Source organism: Lampetra fluviatilis, chromosome 3 (assembly GCF_964198595.1).
Source record: "Lampetra fluviatilis chromosome 3, kcLamFluv1.1, whole genome shotgun sequence".
Classification (NCBI taxonomy): domain Eukaryota; kingdom Metazoa; phylum Chordata; class Hyperoartia; order Petromyzontiformes; family Petromyzontidae; genus Lampetra; species Lampetra fluviatilis.
The window spans coordinates 27,213,241-27,231,593 of NC_136277.1; the positions used below are offsets into that span (position 1 = coordinate 27,213,241).

An 18,353-nucleotide genomic window follows, 5' to 3' on the forward strand; every position below is an offset into this window, starting at 1 on the left:
CCACAACGTAATTATGTTGGGATCGAGAAATTAAAGTTTTACAAAAAGGGATTGTCATGTGAGTAATGTGACAATTACCATTTTACTCGATATTAATACGCGTATGCCAATATTACATAGAAACTATTTTAACTCAATAGTTTGATATGCTGCATTGAAAAGTTTCGATGTTAGATAAATGATATATTGATTTTTAAAGAGGATTTCTATCCAAAATAATAATAACCAAGGAGAGAGACACCACGTGTGACAGTTACACCACCAGTAACTACAGTACTACACAATGTCCTTTTGGTTCATACAACGTCTTAATATGACCATATCTCGAAACAACACACAGTAGAACTCCACTAAGCCGTTACCCTATTACCCATGATCTATAGGGGCCATGGAAACTCCTGTTATCTGCATTCCTATTCATTCAGTGCACACCCATTGTTCCAGAGATCATGCGTGCAATAGATTTGTGGATTCGCGGATAATAGGATGCCTAATGTTCACCCCCTCACATTACCGTGGGAAAGGGGAGCTCTGTGATAGTGGGATGTGAATTACAGTGTGGTTTTCAATATCCAACCAAAAAAACATACAAATAAAACGCAAACATTTATCGTGTCTTGTTTTTTCCCCGTCACTTTTTGTTTGCATTCATTTTTTTCTGGGATATCGATAAATGTAAATATTTCATGACATTTTTAAGGCTCATTGTCAAATGTTCTCGGCAGTGATAAATGGCGTCACCATTGGTAACGGTAACTTTCAGATTGAAGAGCCATTGTATTGTATTGTGCTATGTGAAATTGCTAAATTACAAACAAATTTGATTTGGGTTAATTGAAACTCATCCTAATTCAAAACACAGTCCTTGTATTATCAGTTCTTTATTCATTGCAACAAATCCGTAGTTTTTTAGAAATCTATTTAAGCCAATTTGTTTTTGTTGTCAAACAACTGCATGTTTCACAGACACACCGATGGAACTGTGGTAACATAAAAGGACAATACGTGTCCAAGCAATGCAATGGAGGGGTACACAACTGAGAAAATTGTGGGCGGAGTTAGAGTGACTGGCTGTGTCAAGGTTAATGCGCACAGTGTCTACTGCGTCGGAAAACATTCCACGTTGGCGCATTGTGGGCTCTTAATGACTCTCGTCAGCTTAACGAGGCATGATGGCTCTCAGGAGAGAGAGAGAGACCGGGGGAGGGGTGCAAGGGAGAGCGAGAGAGTTGGGAGTGAACGCAACATACCGTGCTAATCCCCATCCATATCTGGTGGAACTCAAAATTAAATGCATCAAAAGCGACTGGGCTTCATCGGATCATAAATTATTCATAGACTGCATGCTATGAAAGATACAAAGAAAAAGACGTCGTGTGTCTCAAAGCAGGTTGATGCCGAACAACCAAAGGATGAGCTGTTGACAATGTAAAGATAGTAAGGCACGCTCTTAAAACTAAGTAGACATTTTTTTGTGCGTTATTATTTGTAAGCCATTGCACGAGCCAGCGGACACAATAAATAAATGATGTCATTATGCATGAATTTCATTGCCTATGCAATACTGTACGTCGTAAACATCTGATCTGTTATCTATGTTGTAATGATTACCGTGGGTTTAAGTGCAAGATTTAAACTGGATAGTAGGAAAAGGTATGGAGGAGAAAGCTTAAGATGTCGATGTGGGTTACATTAGGCAAGCTTGGGCCCTCTCTAATCCAATGTTCTACTCTTCGTGCTGTGACTATTCTTAGCTTTAAAATCCCGGCATGAGCTGTTGAGAATTTTCACGCGTGTCCATCTACAGTGCACCGTTTTACAAGCGTAAGAAAGCTCCACCCAAACATGTGTAAGTAACTAAGAGTGCATTAGATCTCAAATTTAACCCCAATTTGAGATGGGGGAAGACACACACACACAAAACACAGAAATGCAGAAAACTGCCCGGGCTGAATCTCTCAAACAGGAACTGTCATCTTGTAGAAAAAAAAAAGTCCCCAGAGCATAGCCCCCCCCCTTTCCTCATCTCCCTCCCCACATTAAAATCAAAGGGTGTTGGGAGGAGAGGGGAAAAAAACTCGCAAGTTATAAAGGTTGTCACGTGGCGTCTTTGATGTGTTCATATCTGCTGATAATGCTTGCCTGAACACGTCGGGCATTTGATGGGGGAACCGCGGGGGGGGGGGGGCAGATCAGCAGGATGGCTTTGTCTCGGCTGTGAAAAATACCGCTAACTTTTGAGACACACTGTCAATATCTTCTCCAACAATTATTACGATCGAACTATTTGAGGGTTGGGAAATAAATAATGATTACATGCGGTGGCGAAGCACGCATTTTCAAAGACTGAAATTGCTCCTTTACCTTTCTGTTGTTTGTAAAATGCAGATGGTATGTTTTATTCGCTCAAGTTGGTGATACAAGTCGTTGTTGTTTACTTGTAATCTGCTATGTTCAATGTGTTTTTTATAGATAGTGTTAGTTCAAATTAAGTGATCAAATGGAACGTATATGTAAATGACAGGATAATTAAAAATAACAACGGTTATTTTTTTACTGTCACCAAAAGGAATGGAAGCTTTTGTATAATAATTATGTTCTTTGCAAAGTGCCTTAAAATGTATAGCAAAGCATATTGTATATATATAATTATGGATGAGTTTCGTATTTAATCTTTACGGAAATCGTCTTTTCATATTTTCAGGCCCAATTATAGATGTTATTTCGTGTTTTGATTCGTTGGGATTTCGAATGTATTAGAAGTTGATACCTCTAATTGTTTTTCCACTAAACATTATGGGTTTTAATAAACACTGAATTTGTTCATTTAATCATGCAATACTTCTTTGGAATTTTTTTATTGGCATTCTTTCATTAAAGTGGTGCCATGTGTCACATCATGTAACATCGAATTGAGAGCACTTTTACCAGGAAAAGCACAAATGTAACCTCTTGGACATCACTTCATGTGATACTACATTTTCAGATCAATCTGAAACAAAAAACATTTTGAATCATTCAAAATTGCATATCTAGGCCTCATTTTTCAGTGTATATTCAGGATGAAGTTCCCTAATGTATCACGACTGTATACTTTTTAAAAGTAAAGCTGCAATTGAAGATACCTCATAAAGCAGAAAGTCACTAATAGAGGAGAAAAGCTTAGAATTGAACAAAGGCAGGGAGTTGGCAGCACGGAGGGCAGGTGGAAAGGAATTCCAGGCAAAGAGGGACAGCAGTCAAGAAGGAGTGACATCCTATTGAGCAGAGGTTAGCTGGGAGAAGGCCATGCTTGCGGAGTAAAGGGGAGTGGATTGAGAGGAGGGAGTTAGGCAGCGGTGAGTCTGTGGAGATCTTGGTGACAGTTTCAAAGTGTAACAAATCAAACGGGGAGATGGAGATGGTTCTAACATAGCAGTGGGACTCGCTCAAAAACACGTTCCTTCGGAGTGGGCACGTAGGAACTTGGTTGGACAGCACATTCGTGCACGACAGAAAGCTCGCGGTCACGTGATGCACTTCAACCAATCCTGGAGCGTACATGTTTGGGAGGGGCTATGCACGACAGACACATAATCCCTGGTGGGCAGTGTGGAACTGTTGTTTCCTACCTGTAAGAAGACACGTACACACAGTACGTACGTTGATTGATGAAGTACAGATAGGTATATATCCTGTCTGTGATATTAGCATATTTATCGGTATGTGAGGCGAATGGAGAATGGTCAGCAGTAAGTCCATTTATAAAATCTTTCCAATATTGGCAGAGCCAATCACATTCCAATAATGTTTTGGTATATAAAAGCAGTGATCGGCAACGATTCTGATTTGAAGGTGAGATAATCTCTGTGAAGCGGAGGCAATAAACGGGTGGCATGTCTGCTTCATTTTTAAAAGGACGTGTTTCGCATAATTACAATCATGCGTGCAAACAATGTCCAATGAAGTTGCTGATAGCAAGGAGATTACTAATGATATGAAAGAGGGGACGTAACATTACAGTCCTGTTGAAACATTTACAGGCACTGCCTCTTGTCAGCGCCTGTACATGCTGTCAGAGGCACCTCGGAAATCTCCAAAGTGAGGAGGAACTGTAACACTATGTAACAATTTTTGTTCCTGGGTAATGAGTGTTATTTTTTAATTGCTTATGCCTAAAAAGTATAGAATTGGCTATTATCCCCCACAAACTTTGCTAAATGCCCCAGCTGCGAAACACATCATGGGTATCTGTAAATAACTACGGAATACCTCTTGACTGTTTTGAGATGGGGACCCGTCTATTATCCGCGGGTTTATCGGTGAATTTGCTCCACTTATCCGTGGGAAGGTAAAATAAATAACGGATAATTGTAGATAATATGAAAAATGTGGCACTCGATTCCACTTATCCGCGACAAAATTGCGAGTAATTGGATGCAATTATGTATCAAATTATCCACGTTAACAGGAGATAATGTGAATGAATAGGGCTGCGGGTAATAGGAGTTTTCGCGGACCATACAGCTCAGGCAAATGATAATCGTCCAGGGCAATAGGATAACGAATACGTGGTATCCTGTAATTTGCAACAATGTTTTTTTAAAAACAAACAGTGCGAAATCTAGTTCTGACGAGTGCATTTATTGTCACTGTAAACTAGAGTTTCGATTTAAAGCTTTCTTTACTGCAGGGATTCATATTCCTGGTTCTTTTTTGGTTCTTTCGGTAAACTCTTTTGTCAAGGCGCTCTGCTCCTCCCACCCAGCTTAAAAATACGTTGCCAAGCTTAGCGGTGTTCATTGGGACGCTGTCTTTCCGACAGCTCTGTTCTTCACCTGAGGACGGCTGCTTGTGTTGTGGCCGAAACGTCGTGAGAATTTTATTTTATTATGTTTTATTTTCATTATTTTATTATCTCCCTTCTACGTGACTTTACCGAAAGAACCAAGAATATGTAAACTAGAGTGTATGCTCGGCGCAAAAACGGTCTTTTTAAATCTCAATAATAACAAATATTTCCTAATACTGTAGATTTACTGCAATGTATATATTACGAATTATATATTACTAATTATGCAGTGTTTACTGTACATATTAAGTTGATATATAGTGGACAATATGCACTGTGGTGCAGTACAGATATACGGTGAAATGTACAAACACAACATGCTCTAAAGTGTTTTGTTTTAGCATACTTAGCATACCTAAGTTTGTTTCCAGTTACGACTAGCATCAGCGGCGTGTGATATTTAAACCAGTTAATGGCCTGGCCCACACTGAACACCATGGTCCATTATGGTTAAACAAACCCTTACAACTGACACCGCACGAGGTGGACTTCATCCGGACAAAGAGCTGTACATTTATATGATGGATGAGTAAATGCATGTATTTCATGCACGTGTGTTTCCGATACATACACACGTGTGTGAATTACAAGCAGATACTGTGACCGTACATGGGGGTACATTTGCTTGAGCCTCGGAAATTTTTTGCACAAGGTAGACGATACGTCGCATGAACCTGGCAAACACATTTTGGAGAAATGTGGCTGGATTATCATAGCATCTGCTTGTGTCTTCATTACACACCATACCAGTAACCGGATGGTGCATTTTTTTAATCACGTGCCATGCACAGAGAGTATATTTAAATATTAATAAAATTATGTAAACTATGATCGACACTTGATAATATAATCACTGCCTGTAAAACATTATCCAGTTGTCGGTGGCTATTGGCTAAATGTTAACCTTTTGATATGTGTCATCGGCATGCTGCACGATGTGTGTAGAGATAAAATAAATTGAGGGGTGTGCATTGGCATCAGTGTAAAGTGTCACTCGTAATCATTGTAAGCACTTCAAATTTTTATAGACATTTTGAAAATCAGTGATACTGCTGGGACAACCGCTGTGTGCATTCACACTTAATATATCTCACGCGGTATTCATTTATGAGAAATGAAGCGGCCGGGTGAAACGATGCCTGCCTGGCCATAACCCTGGCTGTAAAACGTCGTTACTTACCTCCAAGGCTAAAAAGACGCATATAGCGCCTTGCAGTGTGCATACACATGCAACATTTGTCTCACATAAATATACATATGGGGCCCTAATTATTAAGCAATTCAGGTCATCTTTCTGTCCCGATTTGGTCGAATGGAGGCTGATTTTGCTTAAAATCAGTTCAATTCCGCCATTTGCAATTGCACGGGGGGAGGGAGCTTTTCCACCATTATGGGACTGTATTATTGCTACGCTTCGGTCTGTTTGGTGAAATTCCACAATTGGTTGGGCTAGAGGGCAGCCAGAGGAATGGCCCCAAAAGTGGCTGTTGAACTTGGCATGAGACATTGTGCCTCGTTCACTCTGCCACAATGTGGCAGGAATTCTACAACTAAAAGGCACCTGCCACACCCAACTAGAAATTCGTTTTATCCACCGGGGGATCTGTTGCATCACATATAGATCTGTTCCATTCCTGACAGTTATTGCTCATCACTGGCAGATCAATCTCGTTGGCAGATTAAAACTAAATATAAATACAGATATAGCATGCACAAACAACAACAACAGCTGCAAGGTCTTGGGACAAACACAGGTTTTAAAGGCTGACTGATTGATATAACTGGAATATGCACCATCTGTTCTCCTCACGCAAAAAAGTGCTGTGTTTTAGCTACCCAGTACTCTGCTCGTTGTTTTGAGTATGGCTTCTCATGGAATTTTTTTTTTGCCTAAGGATAATAAGATGCAATATTTCATGCACACACACGTACACACATAGACATACACTTTTTACATTACGCTGTTAGCCAGCACCTATGAAGCCCGGCACGGCACACAAGTAGGTGGGGTGGCCAGCACCACACCCGGCCGCGTTTGTATATATAGGCACTCATATAGGCACACTTGAAGACAGCCACATGAGTGGTTATGGCTGAGTTCCATCATGATCATCAACACCATCAATATCACCATGACCCTCATCATTCCTCATGTGCTCCTAACAGCAGTCACACAAAGGCAGCAGACAGACAGTAAGGGTCTTGTACTTGTGCCACCTCGTTGGTGGCTGTGTGGCGTGTTGGCACATCTGCTGTCCATTGCACGGCGTAGTGTACCTCTTGGACAGGTTATTTTCCTCTTACCTTCTGTTTACCAATAAAGGGTCTGCGTTCGTAGTTTTGTGTTGGCCATGTGCAGTGCGTAACCAAGGTATTTCACTTTTTCCTTTGAGTAATATGTGATACTTTAATGGGATCAGTTGTAATAAAAAGTATTGACAGTTGTTCATATATATATAAAATCAGACATGAGCTCTGTCACAGTAATATGGAATTTCCAATGCTGGCTCCGCATCACTAATGGAGATGGGACAGCTCTTTACTTAGTAGACCTCTCCTACTTAGTGTGCACACTTTCAGATGGATCAGAGATTCATTTAGTTGGCTGTTTCCATGGACAGAGATTTATCCATCACAGTATGATAATGCGATGGAATTCTAACACGCAGCTCCCAAGGTTTTGGAGTTTAACAAATCTATGTGATCCATCATTCAATGCTTCCAAAGCACTGGTTCACAGGTGTATCCCAATGTGTGCAACTGCAGTTGTTGCTGCTGTTGATGATACTTCTGCTAATGCTGCTCCCGCTGCTACTGCTGATGATAATGATGAAGGATAAGATGATGAAGGTGTTTACTGTCGGAACTGCCCCTGCTGTGTTCTGCCACATCTAAGCAGGCCCCACCGTGTTCTGTTGTGTTGGACTGCTACCAATGTGTTCCACTGTCGGCATTGCTCCCACTGTGTTACAATGCGTCGAACTGCTATCACTGTGTTTTGCCACGTCAGGACTGCTCCTGTTGGCACAACTCCCACTGTTAGTATCTGGGCCTAGACATTCATATTTGGTGAATACTTTCAAAGGCCTGAAACCATATATAATCCTAATCTACTTTAAGATGAACCGCATTCCTGGTTTGTTCGTGTTTTTTCTACAGGTGCCAGAATCCCATCAAATCATTCTTTTGTAAAACAGATGGTCTGTTTTTTTTAAAGCTACGAGATCGTGCTTGAGACATATCAGAGTTGAGTCCTCCAAAGACTCCTTTTGCCCCAACAAAAACAAAGATTCCCCGTATAGCCTGAACAGACTGTTGGGGCAAGTGCTGTTAGCAAGCACCTATGAAGGATGGCACAGCACACGAGGGGGTGGGTGGCCAGCACCACGCCCGGCCGCCTTTGTCTCCCTAAGTGGCAATGTTTACATACTGCACCAAGTACTAATTTGAGGGTGAGTAGACCTAGGCGAGGCCCAGGACCAGTTCAGATAATTGTCACTGGTGTTGGCCATGAGCAGGAATCGAACTCGGGTCGCCGGGTTCGTAGCGCAGCGCGCTAATCACTCCACTCTCTTTATCTTGCCCCACCTCTCCTGCTTTCACCAGCTTTCATGCCCCAATGCTTCATTCACTCATCCTCCCTCGCCTTCTTTACCCATTTGATTCCTCCCCATTATAACGATAACATTCATAACAGAGTCAATACATCTTTATAGAAATTACCTGTTAAATGTAACACTGGCCACTTTCCCAAAAACCTGCACATGACACCGATGTGTGGAAACAAATGGCCCTACAACTTGCCCTATGACCTACCCTCCCAAATCAAGCAGGGTATCTTGGCACAGTAAGCAATTGTTGAAGACAACTTGATCACATTTTGATTTTGAGTCGAAATTTAACGTGAGGAAATGCATTCAAAGTATAATTTATATCGTGGGACCTCCTTTGCCAGTAGCAAAATATGAGAATAAGTTTTTCCCTTTTATCTGGCAACAAAGCAGGTGTTAAGTTGTTAAAACACCAAACTTAAACCTTTTACAAGGAATTATGTCTCCATTAACCACAATACTTGTGGTCAAAATGCAAACAAAAAACATACTCTGATAATCTATGCTTTGTCTTTGAAACTGATTGGTCCACGCCAGAGACAGCTTTCTTTTGAGCCTCATCTCAAACGGTGTTAGACCAGAGGACGCTTTCGTGCAGTTGTGTGGAAATTGTGTTTCTATCTACGTGACTTTACCGAAAGAACCAAAGAGTATGAATTCCTGCAGTCACGAAAGCTTCAAATCAAGATTGAACCGCCTCTACGGGGAGGATCTCCACAAACCTCAGACATGACTTCAACCGAGAAGATTGATGCAAAATTTAGCAATCTTTAGAAGGACGTTGATCAACCGGATAAAGTGTTAACTGTTGTGTTGGCCGACTTTTTGCGTTGCATCACATTTCTAAGTTTTTATTTAAAGTTTTCGTGACTGCAGGGATTCATATTCTTGGTTCTTTCGGTAAAGTCACGTAGAAGGGAAATAATAAAATAATACAAATATAAAACAATAAAAATTCTCACGACGTTTCGATTGTGTTGCACACACCTCAACACAGTGTTGCAGTCGAAACGTCGTGAGAATTTTTATTGTTTAAAATCTATATTATTTAATTATTTCCCTTCTACGTGACTTTACCGAAAGAACCAAGAATATATTTCTAAGTTTGCTAGGTTTTCCTAGCTCTACGATCTTACATTTACTTGCAAATTCCATCTCTAGCCCAGCCCACTTACCCTTGGGTTGTACCTACCACAAAACGTATATAACATACTCTTTGGTTCTTTCGGTAAAGTCACGTAGTTAGAAATTAATTAAAATAAAATTTAATTTGATAAAATAAAATTTAATTTATTTCTACCTACGTGACTTTACCGAAAGAACCAAAGAGTATGGATTCCTGCAGTCACGAAAGCCTCAAATCAACGTATATCACCTTTGGTTGCAGTAGCTCTCTCGCTACATTCCTTCCTGCCTCAGCAGTCCGCCTGCTGTATTGTTTCACCTGAAGACGATTGGTTGTGTTGCGATCGAAACGTCGTAATCTATTAGTTATGTTTCTATCTACGTGACTTTACCGAAATAACCAACGAGTATTATTCCGTGTAGGTACAATTTGTTTACAATGCTTGCTCGTATCATGTTTTGCAGAACTTGATTATAATTAAGCATTACACATCCCTGATGTTTTATTTCCTGACGGCATATGCACTATTGGTGTTATCACACCCAGAAGTTTTGGAATTTTGCCATGTCGCAATGACCACACCAATATAAATAATGTACTCCCCTGCCTGTCGAAAATAACGCCATTTCACACATTTTCTAATTGTCTCAACCCTTCTCTGTTGAACATAGCTTCTGTGTGAGCCATGACCAAATGGGTTTACAGTACGTTATTTTATTCTGCAACTAAACCCATTGAACTCAACAACAAATTTGATTTGAAGCCTTCAACAACAAATGCACATTATAGTCCGATGAACAGATCTATAGATTGGTAGAGAGCAAAGCAATATATGGACTGATCTTTTATATAGTTAAGCTGGGCACTGTGAAGATATGATCAAACCTGTATTTCCCAGGGAGCTATTATATTCATGATATAGTCTATACCATTGCCAGGCTAGCCTTTTCCTTGTTTTTTTCAGTGATGCCATCAAACAGATGACTGACGCTTGGCAACTAATATTAAATTATTTACATACATTGCAAGATCCCAGAAAATAACCGGTATTTACGTTTCTTAGTTACATTAAATGCAAGGTTATATTGTATGCAACGTCCTTATAGTCTCAATGCAAACAAGTTGCATATAATGTTTTACAGAACATCTATTTACTTTAATGGTAAGATTAACGAATTCATATTCCATTCATGGGTTAAGTATTGTGTTTGCTGCTTGAGAGCTATGTAATATTCTGTACCTCACTGGTGATGACTGGCAGTTGGCATTCAAACACGCTCTCACTATTAATTAGATGCTTTTAAGATGTTCAAGATAAATTCTGTATTGCATTAAAGTAAATCACAATTAACGTGCATATTCTGCACGTAATTTCCTATCAGCAAAAATTAATTACAGTAGCTGTCAACGTGTGCTAGTTGTAAACAAAGCAGTGTGAAGAGCTGGGGAGCCGATGAATGCAGTCTGAAGCCTCATTGCTTGTATTTCCCAAATTCATTACTGTCCTGTCTAACCTTTGGAAAATTAACGTTGTATAATTATATCAAATATATTTATAAATTCTTATATTTGCACTGCGCAGGTTGTGCTTTGTAGCTCGCCGATGTGTTTTTGGGTTGTAGTGCTTTGCCGTCGATATGACGCCCGATATTTTTAATCCACATGCTGGGTGCTGCTTCTTCTGGAACTAAGTTCAGTTCCTGCACTTGAAGCGAAACATCGGACATGATGCTGAGCGACGCACGGTACAACCCAACACACATCTGGCAGAGTTCATATTTACGTTTGAAGACCAGGGACAATCAAAGATCGTTTTTGCATTGCAGGAGGTGGGATCATACTAAGTGTGGGTGTTGAAGGCAATGGGCCATTCAGAAGCTGGCTGCATGACTGTATCCTAGTATTGTAAATAGAAGCAGCTGGCTGATGTAGTCAGCAGAATTTCCCAGGCTGCATAAAATGTAAATGTTGGCTGAATGTGATTTGAAAGCTATAGTTTGGCAGCCAAAGTCGTAACTTATTTTTTAAGTTGTTGTACGCATGTTGCCAGTGTGTACAGGCACACCATTATATAAATAAAGTGCTGCATTACATGTTTTAATTGACACAATATTTTACTGAGCTTGCATTATTCAGAACGCTCGTGTACATTTTAATAAAGTATATATTTATGAATCAATACACGTAAATTACATCTGTACTTTTTAAGAACACGAGACTAATCATTGCCATGGCAAATGGGTAACAAAAACAGCAGGGAATATTCAAACTTAAGCTTAGCCCTATTCAAAGGGTGACAGTGTGTAGGTGGCACACAGGGGAGCAATATAATTTGGGGAGGAGACCCAGGGAACCAAAGACAATAGACACCTGGTTCAATATGTACGATAATTAATATTTGCATACATCCTTAACGTGGGTAAAGTCACGTAGATAGAAATAATAATGATAAAAGAAAACACGACGTTTCGGTCGCAACACAAGCGTCCGTCTTCAGGTGAGAAAATTATCTGCTGTTGTGGCTTTATATAGACACGGGAGGGGAGGGGGGGAGTTTTGTCGAGTCGTGGCTGTAGGAGTTCACGGGGAAGAGGGGGGGTATAATCATATTTAACTTATTGAATGCCATAGACACTTTTTTTACGTTAAATTATTGAATGTTAAGCATACATTACTCCGAGTGGTAAACAGACTTCATATGCCATTGCTTCAGTTGCTATAGATTTAGATTGTAGGGTAATTGGACATGTAGAATAGTACCTGGTCTTCATGGATTTTCATGAGTCTCCAGCATAGACTCAAAATGCAAAGGGTATCCTATACAGCACAGTAAGTGCTCTGAGTGTTGTAGTGTATAGGGCAATGAGTCAGTCAACGCTACCTCACTACCTAACCCCATCCAACCATTTCTCTCCACGACTTTTCTCATATGTAGTTAATAGAAAGCAGAATTCTACTCATCCATTTAGAATTATTAACTTAGAATGTCCATTTTGTACAGTTTTGTCATTCAGATAATGGTCATATGATGGGCATGCAAGAAATGCTTTGCATATAAGATGCGTGGGCAAAGTCTCAAAGTTGGACTTAGAATAATTGGGGGAAAAAACGAGAGTTATGTTGAACCACATTCTCTTAATGGGTAATCTCTGTTGGGGTTGGGGAATAAACACTGGAGCATAAACAGCCGATGAAGTGCATGTTTGCGCACAAAGGAATGGCAAAAGTGGATGCCTGGCTATGATATCAAAGCATGTGCACTTCATAGAGTATAAAGTGAAAGTTGTTTGAATGTTTAAAATAGGCACTAATGAATGAGTCAACTTCATGACAATGTAATGAATTGTCATTGATTCAGAGCCACCATTTAATTTAAGAATTAATAATTATTTTAAAGTTTTGACATTTATTTCCCCCCCCCCCATTGTTAACTCCCTGGCCTGGGCTATAAATGTGGCACCAAACAGAAGCGAATAATGTCAATGTGTGACTGCTAGAATGTCAGATATCTCACTTATAATAAACATTATTTATTTTCTATCCACTGCTGGATAAATGCTCTTTACACCACCCTCACATTCTTGCATTTCCACGATTAATGTATTTTGTTCCGATTTCTTTGTCAGTGTCAATGCTTTTGGCCTGTCATAGCGGATATGTTCTGAGAAAAATGCTACTGTGATTTCTAGAAAAAGCGATTTTTTAATTATCCATATGAAATGTATTGCAAAAGCGGGAGACAATTTGTGAATTATTAAGTACTGCACTCAAGTACAGTATTCAAATTAATACACATGGCTTATTCTTTTGTTCCTGACATTACCGTATCTGAAACGTTCACAGTGCAGCAGACGGTGCATAGCATTTTGTAAATATTAACCAGGGTTTGCCACTGGGCTGGAACCGCAAAGTACCGGACGTGGCAAATGTGCTTCCACTTTTGTTCATGCCACAGGTCACAGCAGAGACCACAGTATAAACATTTCGCCACTTTTGCAATGGATTAAGTTAGAAAAGAACCCACCTAGGGGAGAGTATTTGCTACCTCCAGTCGTATCTCTAAGTCTGAGTAGCTTGTAAAGTACTCTACTGTACTGTATTGCATTCTCATGATTGTTCGCCTGGTGTTAGAAATGTTAGTAGTGTACGCTTATATTGGATGTAGCTTTACAGTATTGATAATCTAAAAGTAGATACTTTCAAAACAATGTTTCAAGTTTCCTCTGAAACAATTGCCAGTATAATCTGGATTTTTTTTAATGCTCTGAAGTGTACAGTATTGCCTTTGACACGTTTGTATCCCAACTCATCAGAATGTAATTTCTTTAGTACTTTACAGTTACTGCATTTAAACGCTTTGTATAACAATAACACCGTAATACGGGAATCATTATAATAGCAACAACGCCCCTGCAACAACAACAAAAAATAACTAAATCCCCTCTTATTTTTTCCCTTTAACGTGGCAAGTAAAAATCCTCCCTCTCTCATTGGACAACATTGCGAGTTGGGGAGCTGCAGAGGAGCAGTGGGTGGGGGGGGTGTTGAGGGGCGGGGCTGTAACCAGTGGGGGGTGGGGGTTCATGAACGGAGGGGTGAGAAGAGAAGAGGGTGGGAGGGAGGGGGGTCCTTGCTATGATTGGCTGCGAATGAGTGAGGGGCGGGTGCGGGCTGGGGGATTTGTGGGAGGGGTGGAGTAGCGAGGGGGTGGGTGGGGTCTAGAGATTGGAGGAGCGCTCTTCAGTGCGCATGCGTGGCGAGGGGGGGGGCAATGTGGAGGATAGGACGGGCTGTGAGGGAAAAGTTGGAGGGGGGGGGGAGACCAAGGGGAAGGGGGGGTGGGGCCAGTGGGGGGGGGGGCAGTGGGGGGGTGGAAATAGCGGGAACTTCACGCGGCCGCGCGCGCGTGACGAGTGAGGCTGGGGCAGGGGTTTGAGGGGGGGGGGGTTGAGGGGGGGGGGTTGAGGGGGGGGGGGTTGAGGGGGGGGGGGTTGAGGGGGGGGGGTTGAGGGGGGGGGGTTGAGGGGGGAGGGTTGAGGGGGGGGTGTTGAGGGGGGGGGTTGAGGGGGGGGGAGACAGCGCGCGGGCGCGACTCGGGAGGAGCGGTGGGAGGGGGCGGAGCAGGGGGGGGGGTGCACGCGCGCGCGCGCTTTCCCCCACCCCAGCTACAACCCCCCCACTTCCCAATCCACCCCCCTCCCCCACATTTGGCCCCGCCCCTCAGCGGCCCCCACGTGTCCCCGGCTCGCGTCGATCGTCTTTATGCGCCGCTGCTGCTGCCGCTGCCGTCGTCTCTGCCACCGCCGTCGTCTTTATTTTTTAATATTTATCATAAATGGTGCGGACGCGAGGCGGACGAGAGGGCACGACTGAGCCATGAGGGGTGAGTTGTTGTTGTTAATATACCTCGTGTGCATCATGCGTTTGTGTGTGTGTGCATCCGTCAGAAAATACGACGTGCGCCTGCGAGTAGAGTGTTAGTGGTGGTGGTAGTAGCGGTGGTTTTTTTTGCGTTAAAATAAAAATGTGAAATAACGCTACGTGGTGGCGGCCCTGCTCCTGCTGCTGGTGTGTGTGTGTACAGTAATGGTGGCTCGGTAGTGGATTGTTGGGGCCGTGAACGGTGCTCGCAATCCTCCTCCTCTCCTGCTCCTCCTGCTTTGCTGTGTTTTGTTTCGGTGGCGCAATCGTCTCTAGTCATGCGGCAGCGATAGCGGGAGGATTATTTTTAGTTTGCATGCTGCCGTCGCTGCTTAGTGTGGCGTGTGCTTAGCGCGCGTGTGTGTGTGTGTTTTCAAGGGCTCTTTTTCAACGTTGACATTGTTTGTCGCCTGTGTGTGTTGTGGCCGGTTCGCTCTTTCGGCCTTGCTGATATCATCAGCCTCCTCCACCCGTGCACGGCACGCGTGCATGTGGACGACGGAGATGGCCATCGTCGTGTTTGCAATTGCATTTTGAGAGTGGCAGAGAGTGGGACTTGCGAACTAGAGAGACACATACGCAGGTGAATGGCATCCTTCAAACTGTGGACAAAAGTGAGTGGTGAGGGCTCGGACTGGAACACGTCGAAAAAAATAGGATGATGATGACGACGATGGCTTTACGGTCGAGGGTAATAACGGAGTGTGAGCCAAGGGATGGAACGTGTTCAAGAGCACGACCGCCAAGGGAGCGGGTGGATCAGGTGCTACGTGGACTATAAACATCGCACGGGATCTTGAAAGGTGTGCGTTGTGGGGGACGGGGGGACCCTTCATCCAGCAGTGGATTGTGACCGGCTCCATCCCTCCTCCATCCCCATTCCACAACGCAAATTTTCCGAGGGTTTGTGGAGATGTTTAATAATACAACTAATTATCACCATTCTCGCAATTTGGCAAGAATAAACTTACCATCTTTAACCCAACAGTGACTCATTGGGTTGTTGCATTCGCTCATTTTCTTTTGCATTTGGGTATTTGCTCGGGGTGTTGAGTCGGTGGCACTTTTAGCGTTGGCAATCGACGATCAGAAAGAAACCTGGAGAAAACCCCCGCGTCTGGGACAGGAGGAAAGTACCCAACTCTGCAAAACAATTGTCACTGTCGTGCTGGTTGCACTGCTCCCTTGAGGGTGTGATGTTGTAGCAGTGTGTGTCAAAAGGAGGACTTTCGTAAAGGAAGATTGTGGCAATGCCAATACTTTACTAACACCGTTTGAGACGAGGCTCAAAAGAAAGCTGTCTCTGGTGTGGACCAATCAGTTTCAAGGACAATGCATTTATTATCAGTGTGTTTTTGTTTGTATTTTGACCACAAGTATTGTGGTTAATGCAGACAGACAAGAAAAAAAAGAACAAACTTATCAAACTTAGAAATGTAATGCAACTCAGAGAGTCGGCCAACACAACAGTTAACACTTTATCCGGTTGATCAACGTCCTTCTAAAGATTGCTAAATTTTGCATCAATCTTCTCGGTTGATGTCATGTTTGAGGTGTGTGGAGATCCTCCCCGTAGAGGCGGTTTAATCTTGATTTGAAGCTTTCGTGACTGCAGGAATTCATACTCTTCGCTTCTTTCGGTAAAGTCACGTAGATAGAAACACAATTGCCACACAACTGCACGAAAGCGTCCTCTGGTTTAACACCGTTTGAGATGAGGCTCAAAAGAAAGCTGTCTCTGGCGTGGACCAATCAGTTTCAAAGACAATGCATAGATCATCAGAGTATGTTTTTTGTTTGCATTTTGACCACAAGTATTGTGGTTAATGCAGACATGATTCCTTGTAAAAGGTTTCAGTTTGGTGTTTTAACACTTGTTTTGTTGCCAGAAAAAAGGGGAAAAACCTATTATCATATTTTGGTACTGGCAAAGGAGGTTCCATGATGCATTACATTAATTGTTTCTCGTTTGTTTTTTGTTCCCTGTTGCATCCATTTGAGGTGTTGCATCAATCTCTTCATTACGCATTAGGGTACAATTCTGCGTGCGGGTTTTGGTGGCTTGTGCACTGTCATGCTGCTGGCCGTTCACTCTGCCAAACTCGTATTTTTGTTATTTTTAGTTTCGTCTTTGCTGTTTATATTTACTCGGTGCCTCTTGCAGTGTCTTGCCATGCTTTTAATAGTATTTGGACGGTATACAAAATAATTGATTGCATCCCTATGTTCTTACTGGTATTCAGGGTGAATACAAATCTTGCGCCAATGATTATCTTTATAAACATACAGTGTCTGAAAACTCCACGGTCTGTCCTCGTGGGCACAGCAGCCAATTCTCATCAGTTGGTGAAAATCACATGGTTCGATGCAGCCAAGAGCTTGCCTGATATGACCACCACTGTTGTTTTTACCAACAAAATTGTTCGCACTACCAGATTGTGCGAATTATACTAACTCCAGAAGGAAATTGCGGCGAGTCTGACCGTTGTTGGGATTTGAGCTCGTGCTCTGAATTGGGAGCCTGGTGCTCTTCTCATTGAGCCACTGTCTGTTCTGTAATGATTGGAAGGGTGTTATTTATGATAGTGTGACACGTTAAAAAGGGGCATATAACAACACCTCGGATATATATATGTACTGTGCTATCACACCATAGCAACTGTTAACACTGAGGCCAGCCACGTCCTTGGTTGTCTTGTCTCAATATGGTTGCAAGTTTATTGAGAAACCTTTTCCAGGTCTCCTTAAAAACTCAATCTAATTCAACCGTAGGCTTTGATTGATTTGAATGTATGGTTTGATTGATTTCCATGCCATTGTTCCCATTAATTGCACTGTAAACAACATGTGCTGCAAGGCTGTTGGTTTGCTTATCCATGTGTTGCATACTTTGTTTCTGTATTTGGACATATGCATCATAACAAGTCAATATATTTGGAAATGTTATAACTTATAAGAGGTTTCCCATGAGCGTTGTACCACCATAATTTATTTCGAGTTAATACATACGCTTAAGGGGTACATTGCCATTATATGACGATTACTTTCAAATGTTCACCTTCACATAATTTGTGCATTAATGGTGAGAATCATAAGCGTTATTTGTACTGTAGGGATGTCGAAATTGCATTCCCGACTTGATAGTAAGCCTCACACACTTCTGCACGAATTGCACACATGTACCATTTCTGCAGTGGTTTTGTTTTACCTTTCCATTCATTTGGTGTCTGATTTATTGCAGTTGATATGAACTGTGTGGCATCCTATGTATACTTAGTATGCCTGTTTGCAGACAGAATTGTCCCGTAAAATACCATCACACTTCCATTTTCCCATCCTTTTCGAAGCTAAGAAAGTAAACATT

General features: G+C 42.0%; 1 protein-coding gene across 3 annotated transcripts in view; it reads left to right on the forward strand.

Annotated features, from left to right (window-relative positions):
- Nucleotides 1-18,353, forward strand: part of RORB (RAR related orphan receptor B) — a 139,261-nt gene that overhangs the window by 91,540 nt on the left and 29,368 nt on the right. Inside the window, exon 1 of one of the 3 annotated variants that reach the window (XM_078885961.1) lies at nt 14,786-14,951. The exons of the other annotated variants lie outside the window; for them this stretch is intronic. Coding sequence (XP_078742087.1) covers nt 14,945-14,951 — 7 coding nt within the window. The 5' untranslated portion in view covers nt 14,786-14,944. Of the gene's footprint in view, nt 1-14,785; nt 14,952-18,353 lie in introns of those variants that run through there. 3 annotated transcript variants of the gene reach the window in all.